The following is a 15,108-nucleotide window of genomic DNA, read 5'->3' on the forward strand; positions in this document are numbered from 1 at the left end:
ATGTTTAAATTGATAAATGGAAGCGGAGCTGTAATTCTACTAGAATATTTCAAGCATCCATCGGATAGGATGAACTTCTGTAATCGGAAATAACCCACATATGTGTGTACCCCTCTTTTGAGTAACAAAAAATGAAAATATAACATTCTGAGCTTGCTAGGCATGAACTTTCGGAAGAGAACTTATTCTCCAGAAATAACCGGAATTTTCATTTACAAATTTTAGTCTATTAATAACCAAGTTAAATTTCGGAATTTTCAGTTCAAGATCAAATATGGAGCTCAAAAGTGGAAATTTGATGAACTTAGACAAACAAAGAAAGAGTCTGAGTTTGACAATAGGATAGATGCATTTGTACAAGGGAGTCTGATTTGGGCCTTCACCAGACTCATTAATTCAGTGGCTATTTTTGTCCTCATTTTCCATAAATGATCACTATTTAATAAAAATATAGGTCGCATGCTCAAAATTTCGTGACCCTGGCTAGAAAACAACGTTGTTCAATGTGAGTATACGAGTAAGGCAACTCCTTGACTAGAAGAAAAAGAAAACACATGTTACAATACAGGGCTATCGCGCTTCAAGTTTTAACAAATAGACGTCCATGCAGGACTTTGAGACCGTTAAAAACTCCCTTGGGCTGAAAGACGGATAAAAATCCATTAGAGAACCGAACATCGGCGAGTTCATTAGCGAGATAGAGTCGAGAATAGTCACCAAGATCCGGTTGAACTAGATTAACTGGAAGGACACCGTGTTCCATAAATAAGGCTATCCCTGTAGAAATAAGGCTATCCCAGAAGCCATTTATGCGCACGGCATACCACTTTTGAAGTTATACTCACAATTTCTTTGTACATAACGTAGATATAGAGGCGCCTAGATAGTTAATTTTACACGCTTGCAAACGAATATGCAACAGCGGTTGCAACAAGCTGCCAGCAAACAAGTGGCAATGTGCGATGCGATGTACGCTCAAGGCGACCGAACCGCAGCTGGAAAGTGGCAACGCAAATTGCATAAGATACTCGTAAGCGCACTAACAACATGAGTAACAACAACTAATATGACAACAACAACAAAATGCGACAACAAAAGCACCGCAGACATAAACTTTGACTGTGTTTGACTGTCGCATTGCAAGGCCTTTTTCCGCGCAAAAACTTTTGCAATTCAGCAAAGTTGGAATACTTTTTAATGTGTCTGACTTTGAAAGTGTTTTCGCTCGGTGTTTGTTTTTGTAATTCGCACTGTTGTTGTTGTGCTTATCTGTTTTCATTTCAGTTTCATACTCCTCAGTCAGGCTTTTGAATATGCGTCGCGGAGCAGCGGAGCTCAACTCTGCCATTAACGCGGTTGAGCGCCTTGCAACACAGCCTATTAACGGTATTAATTTATGCGACTGCACACAAACATACATACAAATATATATCTATATGCTCATTACTTACGGCGAATATGTGAAGGAATGCCGCTGATTAGCATTTGAAAGGACGAAAAGACGTGGGTGGAGAGAGAGAGAGAGTCAAGTTTTCCTTCGCAGAATAATCCAAAGTTCCTCTGAGCAACATTAAATGTGTAATTTATGGCATTTGTAACGGAGTTAATTCAACGCTTCACAAAAGAATGCAAAATCTGATTAGAAGGCAGCAAGGCAACGCATTGAATGTGGCGGAAAATTTCGCTGACGATGCGAAAAAATAAAAATTAAGATAAAAGAGATTTCATCTATGAAAATTGTCAGTTTTGCGACCCTTCTCTCATTCACTCCTTCTCTTTCTTTCAGTCAAAGACTGCGGAGGTGTTGTGTTAAATTCCCTTCTTTCACTTATTTTTCTACTTTTTTCCGCTTTTGTCGTTCACCGACACAACCACACACACACAAACAAAAATGTCATCGGAAGAATGACAAGACTGCAATTAACGCGAAATGAAAGCGAATGAAGTGAGAGCGCATGGCGCGCCGTTATGTCTGCTGTGGCCTAGACAAAAGATGGCGGCAATTCTTGTTGATTTCATTATTTTAATTTGTCAATTATTTATTTCTTTTATTAAATATTCAAAGGCGTTGAGAACATGAATGAGTGAGCGTATTCCTGATATTGTTGTTGTGATTCATTTTGTCTACATAAGAAATGGACGCTTTGAACCTGAAAATGTTATGGAAGACTATGCTCTCTTCGTAATTGTGTGCTCAAACGCGATAAATGTAATTAGTTTATTAGACAAATTTATGAATTCGATATCTCTACATTGCAATATTCAATCAATTCTTATTTAAAACAATTTAAATGTAAAACATTTTAATAAGATCTCAAGTGTAAATGGACCAGTCTGCTGTGCAATAAGTTCTTCGTAGAACATAAAACAATTAATGAGAATTGTTAAATAAAACATGGAATATTCATATATTCATGACCATCTGAAAGCTGAAATAATCAGGACGACCGGACTAACTCGTCAATTTGGAACGTTGGTTGGTTTTTTTATAGGTTTTAAGAAGCTATATTTGACGACTCTCTACTCTAAAGTCATTCAGCGGGAATCCAAACAACCTATTAAACTAATTATGAGTCAGCCTAAAACCGATGCCGAATATGAATAATTTGCTTAGTCGATGGTTTCTTCTTACTACAGCTTTTCTAAAACTCGATATCATATGGTATTATTGAGCTACAAGTTCATGGAAAAAAATATATTAAATGGACTCAGAGAGATCCATAGAGAAATATCCAAACCTCTGCTTCTCTTTTCTTTCAATGAATGCAGTTTAACTGATACCACCACCAGTCAAGTGCCTAAAGATCGAATTACTATACAAGGAACGTGGAGAACTTCGCAACATAAAGAAATCAAGAAAACAAGACACATCTGTAACAGTTTTCTGTTCAAAGGATGTATGATAATTATTTTGCATTGGCCAGTTAATAGTCAATACCTATACCAAACTTGTTATGAATGTATACTCTTTCACAATCTCTTTACCATTTACCAGTTTGCTCTCTGTTATTCTTGAGTTCAGTAGCTTATGACAAATACCGTTGAAATACTTTTCATTAACTTTTTTCAATTATCAGCAGATGATTTATGTATTAGCTCTCCAACAGTGAGTCTCGCAGAGAGGAAAATATCATAAACAGAGAGAATTATTGCTTTAACTCTCATAATCGTATACATTCATAATGAATATTTGTATGTATTTGCCGTGGCGTATACGTAACTAATTACAACTTTTGGCGCTCTGGCGACATCAGCGTAGAGAGTGCAACTCATTATAGAATCGTATTTTATAAAGTGATTGCATTTTATGCCTGAGAGAAAGAGAGAGGTAAAGCGAAATATTGCGATAAGAAACTGCGACCAAAACAAATAGAATAAGAATGCTAAGTGGATTGCAAATATGACAATAAATGAATTAGAGGTATTTGTTGAGCATATTCGAAATTTGTATAATTCAGTTCTATTTTTATACACAAAAAACAACTAAAGTTACTTTTGTTAACTCAATGCAAAGGAATAATAAAATATTTTTTAGGGTGGCCAAAAAATCTGAAATTACCAAAATAATTGTTTAGATAGTGGCATTCATTCTTCTCTGGACAACTTTCCTACTTGAACCAAACTAAAAAATTTAAAAAAAAATATTTTGATTAAATATTTGAGACGCGCTTGAAATTTATTTTCTAAAACAGAGTAGCCACTATTTCAAAAAATTAATGAATGCAAAGTTATAAAATTCAAAGAATAAATGAACACTTTGGCAATTCAAAATTTTTATAAAGTTGCCACTTGACTTTAAAATAATTTAAAAAAAGTTAATTGGTAGGAATAAAATCAAAATTTCGCATGGCTTACTTATTAACTATTTGAAAACAGAAAAAACGGTAATAATTTTGATGGAATAATAAATATATTGAGTTAGTGGTTACGCCTAATAAAAGGGATTACAAAAACATGTTCAAACGGAATTTCAAATTTTAGGGTTGCCGAATTATTTTTTAAGCTTATAAATCTCGATAATAATTTTTTCAGCTTCTAGAACTAAAAGAGAGTTTATAGTTGCAGAGTTGCCGCTTTTTAAATATAACAAAATATCAATCGTTATTAGCTCGGTTGTAAAATATATTTAAGAAAATTTTAAAGATAAAATTTCAGAGTTTTCACGTAGGGATATGGAAAATCATGTTTTCATTTTCGTTTTTACCAAAGGGAAAATGCACAAAATCGATTGTTTTAATGAAAACTATTGCAAAAATGTTGTCAAGTTGAACCAAAATCGATTTTTTCACCAGGGTTACCATTAATTATTCCATCCATTTAATTTAAGTAGCTTTTAGATAAATATTTTTCGAATTGAATACACCCAAGGGTACAAGTTAAATGCTTAACTTATTAATTTTCTACATTTTTAAATAATATAGCACAAAGTGACCAGTCGATCTGCTAATTAAAATAGGTTCTCTTGGGCAAATCACTCACAAAAAAATCAATGGAAATCCATAAGCACAAACAAGCAACAAACAATAACATTACAACCATAATGTCGACAATACAAAATATATAAACAGAAAAACTTTCAGCAGCAGTTGTTGGCTACAGCGGCAAGTTTCGCGAGAGCATATTCGCCACAAAGTCATATAAATGCCAAAAGACACGCGCGCACGCACGAGCCAAGCGCTCAAATATTGCATGGCTGTGTGTATGCATTTGTGTGCTGGTTCACTTATATCACTTATGCATTATTAATACTCTGAGTCAGGCAAAAAGAGATCGAGAAGTTACTTAGCGCAAACACGATAATGAAAATGGGAGTGCGAACTCACCAGACATACATACAAACACACTGAGACTCTCATTTGAAAACATACAGAAATACATATTTATATATTTTTCCATGTCCATATAAAGTTTAGCAGTTTGCGTGTCATAAATTGCGTATTTATCTGCGCTTTTTGGCATTATTATTTTATCTTGCTGCCACCAACAGCAATTTGCTATGCACTACATTAGGATGGTACCTTAATTTTGGATTAAAAATATATTATTAATTATTAAGGAAATCACAATTTCAATAATGTAGCTCCAGATAAGCTATTAGATTTTGTACAGATCGAAACATTTAAGGGTGACCCGAATTTTAACGCTCCCCAGAACACCCTCATAGCCTACAATCGTTACCAAAATTTGGACATCACTACTCCGAGCTTATGGTAATCAAAATAAATGAGTGAGACTGTAAAATCATTATTTTGGTATTTTTTCCTACCACCCTAATTTATATACATTCACCCACAAACATACATCGTACATATTTAATTACAAATTAGTATTTGTTTCGAAATTATTTCCCTACAAATACCTACAACAAATACAAAGTACTTATGTTTTTAGCGGTAATTAAACGCTTTTAATTACTTACAAATACCCAATTGGTGTGAAAGAACATTTTGCAGTGTTTGTTGTGCGCCAACAAAGCGGCGGCGGCTGGCCACTTGTGGATTTTTTTATTTGAGCAGAATTTCGTTTATTATGCCGTTAATTGGATGTTGGCCACGAAAGCGAGCGTAAACATACAAAAAAAGTGGCGCGACGCGGCACGTGGATTCTTGGTGTGCAATAAAAACAAAAGCGAAAACCCGAAAATGGAAACTCAAACATTAAATGAAACGCGCAAAAAGTCTCCTAATAAATATTGATTTTGATTTTCATCAAATATTTCACGTACAAATGATTCTCACAACAACACCGCGCTCAGCACTTCCAGTACTGTGTTGACAGACTGAAAGCGTACTCTGTGACAAACACTCAGTACTCAGCACAATACCGTAATATTTGGCGTTGAACACAAACATAAACACACACACACACACACCCAAGTGAATAATCACAAATATTTGCGAAAAAACAACAACAAAGTATTGAATTGCATTTGAGCGAATTTTTGCGATTAAAGGTGACTGAGTTGATTTGAGTTGATATGTGAGCACTTAGCCAGCAGACAGCTGTTCAATACAGCTGATGGCGCTCATTGAACGCTAATGACTTACAGACAAAGTTAGATTTTCGAGAGGTTGTGAAATTGTTTGAGTAAATCTCGCGAGAATCACGTGGAGCTGCAGCTCTCCTCATAACTGCAGTTGAGTTAAAGCTTCAGAAGTCTCTTTCTTCCTCTCTGGCAACCCAAATAGAGCACGATCGGTTATCAAATTGTAATTGGATTTGTTCGCCTTCGCTAATCAGCTGTGGTAGTGATAAGCGATAAAGTAGCGGTTTGAATTATTGATTAATTAGAGTTCTTTTTGTAGTTTTTTTATTTTAATAGCATAATTGCAAGCGCACATGTTGGTATTTTTATACGATGAGCTACAAAACAGTTGTAAATGTACATTTGGTAGACATACATTGGAACATAGATAATAAATGGAAAACTAATTTGAAAACCCATAAGCTAATGATAGTGTTAAAATCGGCATAAAGATGCCAGTGTTGCCATACTACGTTTTAAGTAAAAAAACAGATACTCTAAAACTGACGCTTTTGTTAAGGGCATCACTCCTCCCCTGTAGGTGTTCTTCCTTTACCCATGTGAGGTCACAAAACTTTTAATCTGTCACCTGCCAGCGGATGCAACTTTATGAAAACTTTCTCAGTGAAAATCGTAAATCTTTTATTAAATTAACCTTTTTTGAGGATACTCCTGACTATTATTTATTTATTTGTTATTATTTTTAATTTGTTACTTTACTTTTAGATTATTAAATGTGCCAAAATGTAGGCTACATTTTCACCGTATGGATGAAAACTATAAACATATTTTAACTCAGAATCATTATCAGCTGTCCTAAAATAATTCTATCGTTTCAGATTAGTTGCAGTGAAATAAAACACGTTCCGCTAATTTATTTTAAAACTGAGATCAGAAACTGCTCAGTGAAAGGGCTTTCTCGACGGTAAAACTTTGAGACGTTTTACCAAATTGAAGAGGGGACGAAAAAATATACTCTGATATTACTGATAATCTGAAATTGAAAATATTATCAGTAATTAGTTTCTTTTTTATACTCTCGCTACAAAAGTTGCTAAGAGAGTATTATAGTTTTGTCCACATAACGGTTGTTTGTAAGTCCTAAAACTAAACGAGTTAGATATAAGGTTATATATACCAAAGTGATCAGGGTAACGAGTAAAGTTGAAATCCGGATGTCTGTCAGTCCGTCCGTGCAAGCTGTAACTTGAGTAAAAATTTAGATATCTTAATGAAACTTGGAGCACGTGTTTCTTGGCAACCATAAGAAGGTTAAGTTCGAAGATGGGCGGAATCGGACCACTGCCACGCGCACAAAATGGCCATAACCAAAAACACATAAAGAGAACACATAAGAAACACATAAAATTTGGAACATAGGATCGCATTAGGGAGGGGCACATTTGAATGTAATTTTTTTGAAAAAGTGGACGTGGCCCTGCCCCCAAATAGGTTTTTTGTACATATCTCGCAAACCAATAGAGCTATATAAACCAAACTTTCTGCAGTCGTGTTTTTTAGCCACTTCTTAATACAGTCCAAAAATGAAAGAAATCGGATAATAACCACGCCCACCTCCCATACAAAGATTAGGTTGAAAATCACTAAAAGTGCGTTAACTCACTATCGAGAAGCGTCAGAAACACCAAATTTTACATAGGAAATGGCAGAAGGAAGCTGCACTGAGATTTTTTTACAAAATGAAAAATGGGCGTGGCGTCGCCCACTTATATGTCAAAAACTATATCTCAAGAACTACTCGACAGAAATCGGTTCACAACTACGCCTACTTCCCATATAACTCCATTTTGAATCCTTCTGATTCGTTCACTTTATAATGTATACATAAGGAACCGATAAAGATCCTTACTTGTTGAATTTCACATTCATAAACTCGATCAAATATTTAGTTTACCTTTCAGTGAATAAATATTGCCTACATTTCGGCGCCACCAAATAATATGGAAAATTTTCGAGCATTCAGAGGTGAAACGTTTTTGGCCTTCGTCAAATGTCGTTAAAGAAAAAGGTTTAACATTGGTCCATGGCAAAAAAGTGAACGATTTACTGGTGTCCATAAGAAGAAACGTTTTGAAATTAAAGTAAATATAATATTATGAAAATATTTCTTTATTGTACACAAAAAGCTGTCACTCCATTCTATATATTCTCTGGCTATATATATTGAATTTTCGCAGCTGGTTTTGGGGTGTCTTAAAGAACTTTTGACTACTTATTCAACCACGTTTACAAATAAAAAAGTTTTGTAGGGTAGGCAGTTTGGTTGGAAATATTTTTGAGAAGGGTTCCCACAATTATGAAAAGGTATGTGTTAAATTAACAAACATATTAAAAATTTATAATAAGTATTAATCAATGTACGAAATTAAAAAAAAAAAATATTTGAAGCAGGTTTCGACACATTTTGACTGCAAAATCTAAAAAGATGATGAAGTGGTGCCAATATGGATTCTATAGGTGGATTGGAAGTTTGAAGTTAAAAATTCTAAATTTTTAGAATGCTCTTAGTCCACAGTCCACTAAATTAATAAAAACTTTATTCAATATCGTTGATGATTGATGAAATTTGGTTGCCAATTACATATGTGACTTAAAAAATAATGGTAAATTTGATCGCAGGTATTTATAACATTTGTATGGGAATTGTATTTCATTGATTCGGTGTTGAGTAGTAGTAAAAATTGTAAAATTCAAAAATACTATTCCATTATCTAGATTAACCTTCTTGCTACGAAAATTTTAAAAAAGTAATAATAAGTATATAAATCTAAAGCTTGACACCAATATAAAGTGTCAACAGATCAATTTAGAATTGTCTCATTGTTGACTTACTTATTTACTTTTCTTTTACACTTAATATTGAAAGTAACATGCGTTGCCATACTTTTACAGAAAAAAGTATAAATAAATATTTATAGCAAATTTTACAGCAAACACGCCCCAAAAACAATTACTATCTTCACCTAAAATGCTTTGACAAATAAGGAATTTATCAAGCTATATGTTCTTTACCTTTAAATATACAATGAGAATATAATTGCAAAATAATTACACTTGCATCAAAATAATATTGCTGCAATTACTACATTAACAGCTCTAACGGTATATACAGATATTTGACATTTTCCGGTATTTTGCACAAATATTTGCTTTATTAACAAATGCAAATTATAATTACTTTATTAAATTCAATTAATATGCCACGCAAAATAAACTCAGATTTGATCAGCAAATCTAATGTCGAAGCATATGCTTATGTACATACACACTGTATATATAAGCCTTGCTTATTTTCATAGGAATTTAGGGCGGGTTCACACACTTATATATATCTATGTACATATATACAATATAGCTACAACAAAAACAACTAATAATTTAACAATATTTGCCAATGAATGTGTCTGCATACATCTACACGTACATAAGCCCATACATGTGTGGGTGAAGCAGCTCTGCGGTATTTTCAGGCATTGCACAGCCACATGCCACATTTTCTGTTTTTGTTTTTTGCTTTCGAGTTTAGCTATTTCTCGTGTTATTATCATTTGCCACACACACTAAGGCATGTAAGCATGTGTTGTCTCCAGTTTAATACTTACATAGGTCGCATAGAGTGTGGTCACATTGAAGTAAACATGCTTCTTCCACATGGAGCTGAGTCTGCCGCCCGCCTGCTTTGCATTCTGGCATCTTATTAAACTTGTATACCACTACAGTTGCAGATTGTATATGTGTGTATATTTATATGTGTGTATATAGGTGTGATATTCAATAAAATCATTAACAGGGGATATTACAGGGATATATTTATATATTATATATGTATATGGGTCCACTTTGATGCGCGCAAATCAATAAAAATAATAGAAATAGTAATAGTAGTAAATATTTGAAAAATAAAAATAAAATAAATAAAACAGGGTTGCTGGGCGGCGCTTTTCAACATTTTTATGTTGGATGCGACATATTTGATATACAAATCATATAAAAATAATAATAAATTAGCACTAATGACTTATAATATACTACTATTTACAGTTATCTGTTACTATTTACTGCTATCTACTACTATTTACTGTTATATACAACAATTTAGTACTATGTACTACTCTTAAAAAACATACCAAACACTTCAACGCAACAATTCATCATAAATTTCACAAACACGCCTAAAAGTAGACTACACTTAACAATAGCAGACTACATATTCGATATTAATTATTACAGTAATCAATAGATAATATGCATAATAAATCACTACTTAATTGTATGTTAATCGATTAAGGAGTACTAGAAAAAGTAACTGTAAACTAGAGTAGCCAAATCAACAGCGGTTTTTGCGCTCTCTACTTGAGAAAAACTCAGCTATCTCTGTGTAAAGTAAGAGAGAGACAGCAAACAGCAGAGTGGAGAGCGAAATAATAAAAGCAGTTTGGTTGTTAGTTCAGTGGCAAGTGAGTTGAGTTGATTTTGGTTTTGTAAGTGTTATGAGAGAGTTATAGTTGTGTGTGTTTAATAGAGAGAGATAATTCAAATCAGCTGTTTTTTTAATTGAGCTTCATTTAATAAATAATCAGTTGCAATTAAATTTATATATTGTTTTCAATAAATATTGCTGAGTTGAACTCTTTCTGCTCTCAATCTTCCCAGCACAAGGTGATGAATAATATACATATAAGATAAGATACAAATGTGCTATTAAAATGTAAATGAAAAGTGTTGGTATTGTAGTAAAGGTAATGAAATGATATTAGTAGTAAATTATATCCAATTAATAATACTTTATCTCAAAATCAAACATACATTATTATGTCGCATACCTTTTAACCTTTGCCTTAGATTACCAGCAAAAACTTGTTGATACTTTTGAATTAAATTTTTTGAATATAATAATAATTATATTTTTTTACTTTTGATTTTATTTTCATGTTCTTCAGATCGGCCGAAATGTAGACTAGACTTTTTCATATATCATAAGCGGCTTTTATCATATTCAAAATATAAAAATAATTTTTGTTTCAAGTAAGGAAAAACCACTGCACATGATTTAAAAAGTAGAAAAAATGTGGTACTCTTCCGATATTAAAAATATGAGATGTTTCATTAAACGTGGAAAGACGCATTTGAATGTGCTGTACCGAAATAATAACTTTTTGCAAAATTTTGTTTCATTTTTAAAATCACAAAGTATTGCCTACATTTTGGCGTATATCGATAATATCAAAGTTTTACAAGAAAACTTATTGTATTTTCAAAACTGAAATTATAATTTTGCAGAAAGAAAATAATTCTCTTACACTTTAGTTCATATTATTATACATACATACATTAATACACTACTAGATGTACAAAGATGTGACAATTTTTTATGACATACCCTAGACTGAGAAATAGGGTAGACTAAAAATAAGGACTTAATAAGTTTAAACACGTTGTTCCGTTAGGTGGATGGATAATAAAACGATGTTCAGAACTCGATGGAATATTAGGAGCGCAGGTAACGCATCTTGTAGGAATATTTTTAGAAGCAAAATTTAATAATTTGAAGTTTCTTGTTTTATCACAGACGACTAAGTATTATCCGTTCAAATATTTACATATATTTTTATAGATTCAATACAAAATTATTGGCTCAAATAAAAACAAAAATATTGTATTTTTATAAGGAACTAATTTAATTTAATGTTTCACCTAATCTAAGACTCAAATACAAAGTGTAGCACAATTATTTTGAATATTTTCTTTCGTTTTGAATATTGAAAATATATAATTTGTTTACACAGTTGAACTTTCCTAACTCGAAACACCAGAATCTACAAAACACTTCGAGCTAGAGAGACCTACGAGTTACGGAAGGCACTTTGTATGAAATTTGACTTCTATTGCCAATTTAAGAGTTCGAGTTATGGAGAACTTCGAGTTATAGACGGTCGAGTTATGGAAGTTCAACTGTATTTTATCAAGTAAACATTTTTGTTTAGTATACTACCTACTACTAACATACTACTACCATAGTAAGGACCAATGTTACGACATAATAATGTATAATCGATGTAGAATTGATGCATGTAATAATACAGTACGTTCGCTTTGAGACATAAGCTCGAGTTTGATAATATATTTTTTCATTCATTGAAACGTTTAAGAAACTTTAAGTTTTCATATATTGAATATAATGAACTGGCAAAACTGAAATTTAAGATTTTCGTGAACTTAATTGTTGTTGTTATTCAGCAAGGTGTTTAATAAACTCTCAGTATAATTTGAAAATTTGCACATATTTTGGTGTTTAAAAGGCTTTGTGTTCAATGCGAAATAGTTTTGGGCACAAAAGGTATGTATACAATAACTCTCCAATTAATCAAGAGTAAGCCAAACTTTATAAACTGTTTGTAAACTTCACTGATACACAGAGTTGTATTTTTCCTGAGCACTAAAAAGGCGCTTTAACCGAATCTTTTTATACAATCAACTCGACTTCGAAAATAGTATTTATTACTCAACACTATAAAGAGCAATAAACTCGAGTTTATGGCAGAACGTAACATGAAAATATAATACATTAAAATAATAGATTGATAAAAACTGGTATAAAAAATATGCATAAATTGGAATGGAATGGAATGGATTAGTCGTGAATAGGTAACAGTGTTTAGTATATATTTTTCATGTAAGTGCAATATATGGTATAGCAGTATATTATAGTATAAAGTGTGTAAATATTATAAAATGTAGAAATTACAGTATAATGCTGTACCACAAGTATAGAGGACTAAAGTATAGAAAAAATGTAGAAAAATAACATATGCATATTTATATATGTATGTATGCATAGTGTATATATATAAAGGTAATCAAAGTGTTGGAGGCAGTATAAGTAGTCAGCAGTTGGTAGTGTTCTCTAAAGTTTGGGTTTTGGTTTCGTTGTAAATATTGGCGCATTATTGCTTTACGCTACGAAATTGCCAACAAAGCGAAAGTGCAAAAATAGTGTAAATAGAAAAAATAGTTATTAAAATAGAGGGGATGGTGTAAGAGTGTATATATAGTATATGTGAGTGTGTTGTGTGTGTGTGTGTGTGAGGAAGGGAGTAAGGATTCTCAAATAGTAGCAAATATATAAAAAGGGGAAGTGGTAAATATAAATAACAGTCTTTTTTTTTTGTTGTATTTTGCATTTCACTACTCAAACTACATACATTTGGAACAATGCTTACCGGCTTTGCTTTTGGCTTCTGTTTTGCCTGTCGCTTCTGCTTCAACATATTCCAACGCCAAAGCACCGAATATTGCGGAATCTTTGCAGCGACTACTACGGCGCACACACGCTAATAAAAACGCCAAAAATATTTGTTGTTGTAATGATAGCTGTTGTTGTTGTGTGCGTTGAATGCTGTCGCTGCAATCGTTGAATATTGCGATAGTGTTGTTGCTAACGGTGTTGAAGATGATGACACGTGATAACTAACAGCGTACAACAACAACAATTTTAATACCGCTGAGCCGATTTGCATACAAATCGGCGCGTATGTGTGCGTCAACTGATGAGTTTGTACTTTAGTTTTGTGCCTTGACACACCTGCCGTGTTAATTCGCTTTCGTAGTTGTCACTTCTCTTTTGCTTTGTGCTACGTCTATTGGTTTCTTAGCACCCTTCTTCTTTGTTTCTTTTATTTTTGTAATTTTGTGTCTTCGAATTCCTTCTTGTGCGCTGCTTCACTGCTTTTCTCCGCACACTCCTTTCAGTCCGCTGTTGCAGTTTGGTAGCCGACGCAGCGTTTGTCTACTTTATGGCATGTCTGTGTGGCAATTCTTTACGCCGAAATGCGCAGTCGAAATGAGTAACGAAAGCAAAAAACGAAATTGAAAATGAGTACAAGCTATGGTAATTTCACGTTGAGTAGTTTTGGTGTGGAATTTTATAATTTTTTTCTGTGAAGAATGTGTGTGTGCAAAAGCTAGACGCGCTGTCGCATGTGGAAAAAGAGATTTCATTGCATTTGTGTGGATATCAAGATATTTTTTAGCGTTTTCGATGTGTTGCACCGTTATTTTGCCATATCCGGTGGTAATTGGATTTATCTTTCAATTTTTTTTTCACTTTGAAGCGTAGTTTGAAAAAAAGTAAACTAGTAGTCAATTTCAATTATTTTCGAAGTTCGCCGGCAGTTTGCATGTCCAAAAAAAATTATTTGCGCTGCAAGTTGAGGTAGCATGTGAAGCTACAAGGTGTCTTTCCGACGTAGATCTCCACATAATATTGCACAATACTGTATTTAATTAAAATTAAATTTTATTTCACGTTACTGACAATATGCGTTGCAATTGGTTTGAGTAGTGTAAACAAACCAGCTTTGTCCCAGCAAATTAGCACAAATTAATGTAACTCGTAGTAAAAACATTCAGGCGAAATACTTCAGTAGTCATCATATATTATTCGTCGCACACTTCAGACTTTGTAAATATATTGTAGCAAGCTTTAAATAATTTCAACTATTTTTCTTTAATTTTTTTTATTTTTTCACTTTTCCTGTATTTAATTAAATGTTACGCATACGCAGTGGCGCACAACGCGCGTGCTTGTTAGTAAAATTCACATACGGAAAAAACGGTGTAGTGGACAACACAATTGTTTGTATGAGTTAATTTACAATAACAAGTGTTTTTCAACAAGCACAATGTTTTTCAGTATTTTGCTTTTTTCCTCGCGCTAACAGAACATTTAAAAGTACACGCTTTTAAGCGCGTCAGTAGTCATTAATAATTGACAGAAAACACAATTCAACAAAGAAACACTTTTGCTATAAATTTTAATATTTTTGGTATTTTTTATAATTTTTTTTAAATATTTTTTTACATTTTTTTTTATTTTTTAGTTAAATGTGTTAAATTACAAGCGCACCATAAACATTGTTATTGTTACTATTTTATTATATTTCTTTTCATTACACACGTCACATGGTATGAGCGTAAGGTTAATAAAATACACGTAGACAATAGCGGATTTTTAATACAATGAAATACCTTTTACCTCTCGGACAAACATTAAGAGTTAATGC

At 32.8% G+C, this 15,108-nt stretch overlaps 1 protein-coding gene across 9 annotated transcripts in view; it reads right to left on the reverse strand.

Annotated features, from left to right (window-relative positions):
* LOC105209807 (transient receptor potential cation channel trpm) overlaps positions 1–15,108 on the reverse strand; it is a 217,511-nt gene that overhangs the window by 116,996 nt on the left and 85,407 nt on the right. For 2 of the 9 annotated variants that reach the window (XM_054233948.1, XM_054233942.1), the window contains exon 2: positions 13,267–13,861. The exons of 6 other annotated variants lie outside the window; for them this stretch is intronic. In XM_054233948.1, coding sequence (XP_054089923.1) covers positions 13,267–13,314 — 48 coding nt within the window. In that variant the 5' untranslated portion in view covers positions 13,315–13,861. Of the gene's footprint in view, positions 1–5,419; positions 7,138–13,266; positions 13,862–15,108 lie in introns of those variants that run through there. One more of the 9 variants, XM_054233949.1, reaches the window with a different exon arrangement.

The sequence above is a fragment of the Zeugodacus cucurbitae genome, chromosome 6, assembly GCF_028554725.1.
Source record: "Zeugodacus cucurbitae isolate PBARC_wt_2022May chromosome 6, idZeuCucr1.2, whole genome shotgun sequence".
NCBI lineage: Eukaryota > Metazoa > Arthropoda > Insecta > Diptera > Tephritidae > Zeugodacus > Zeugodacus cucurbitae.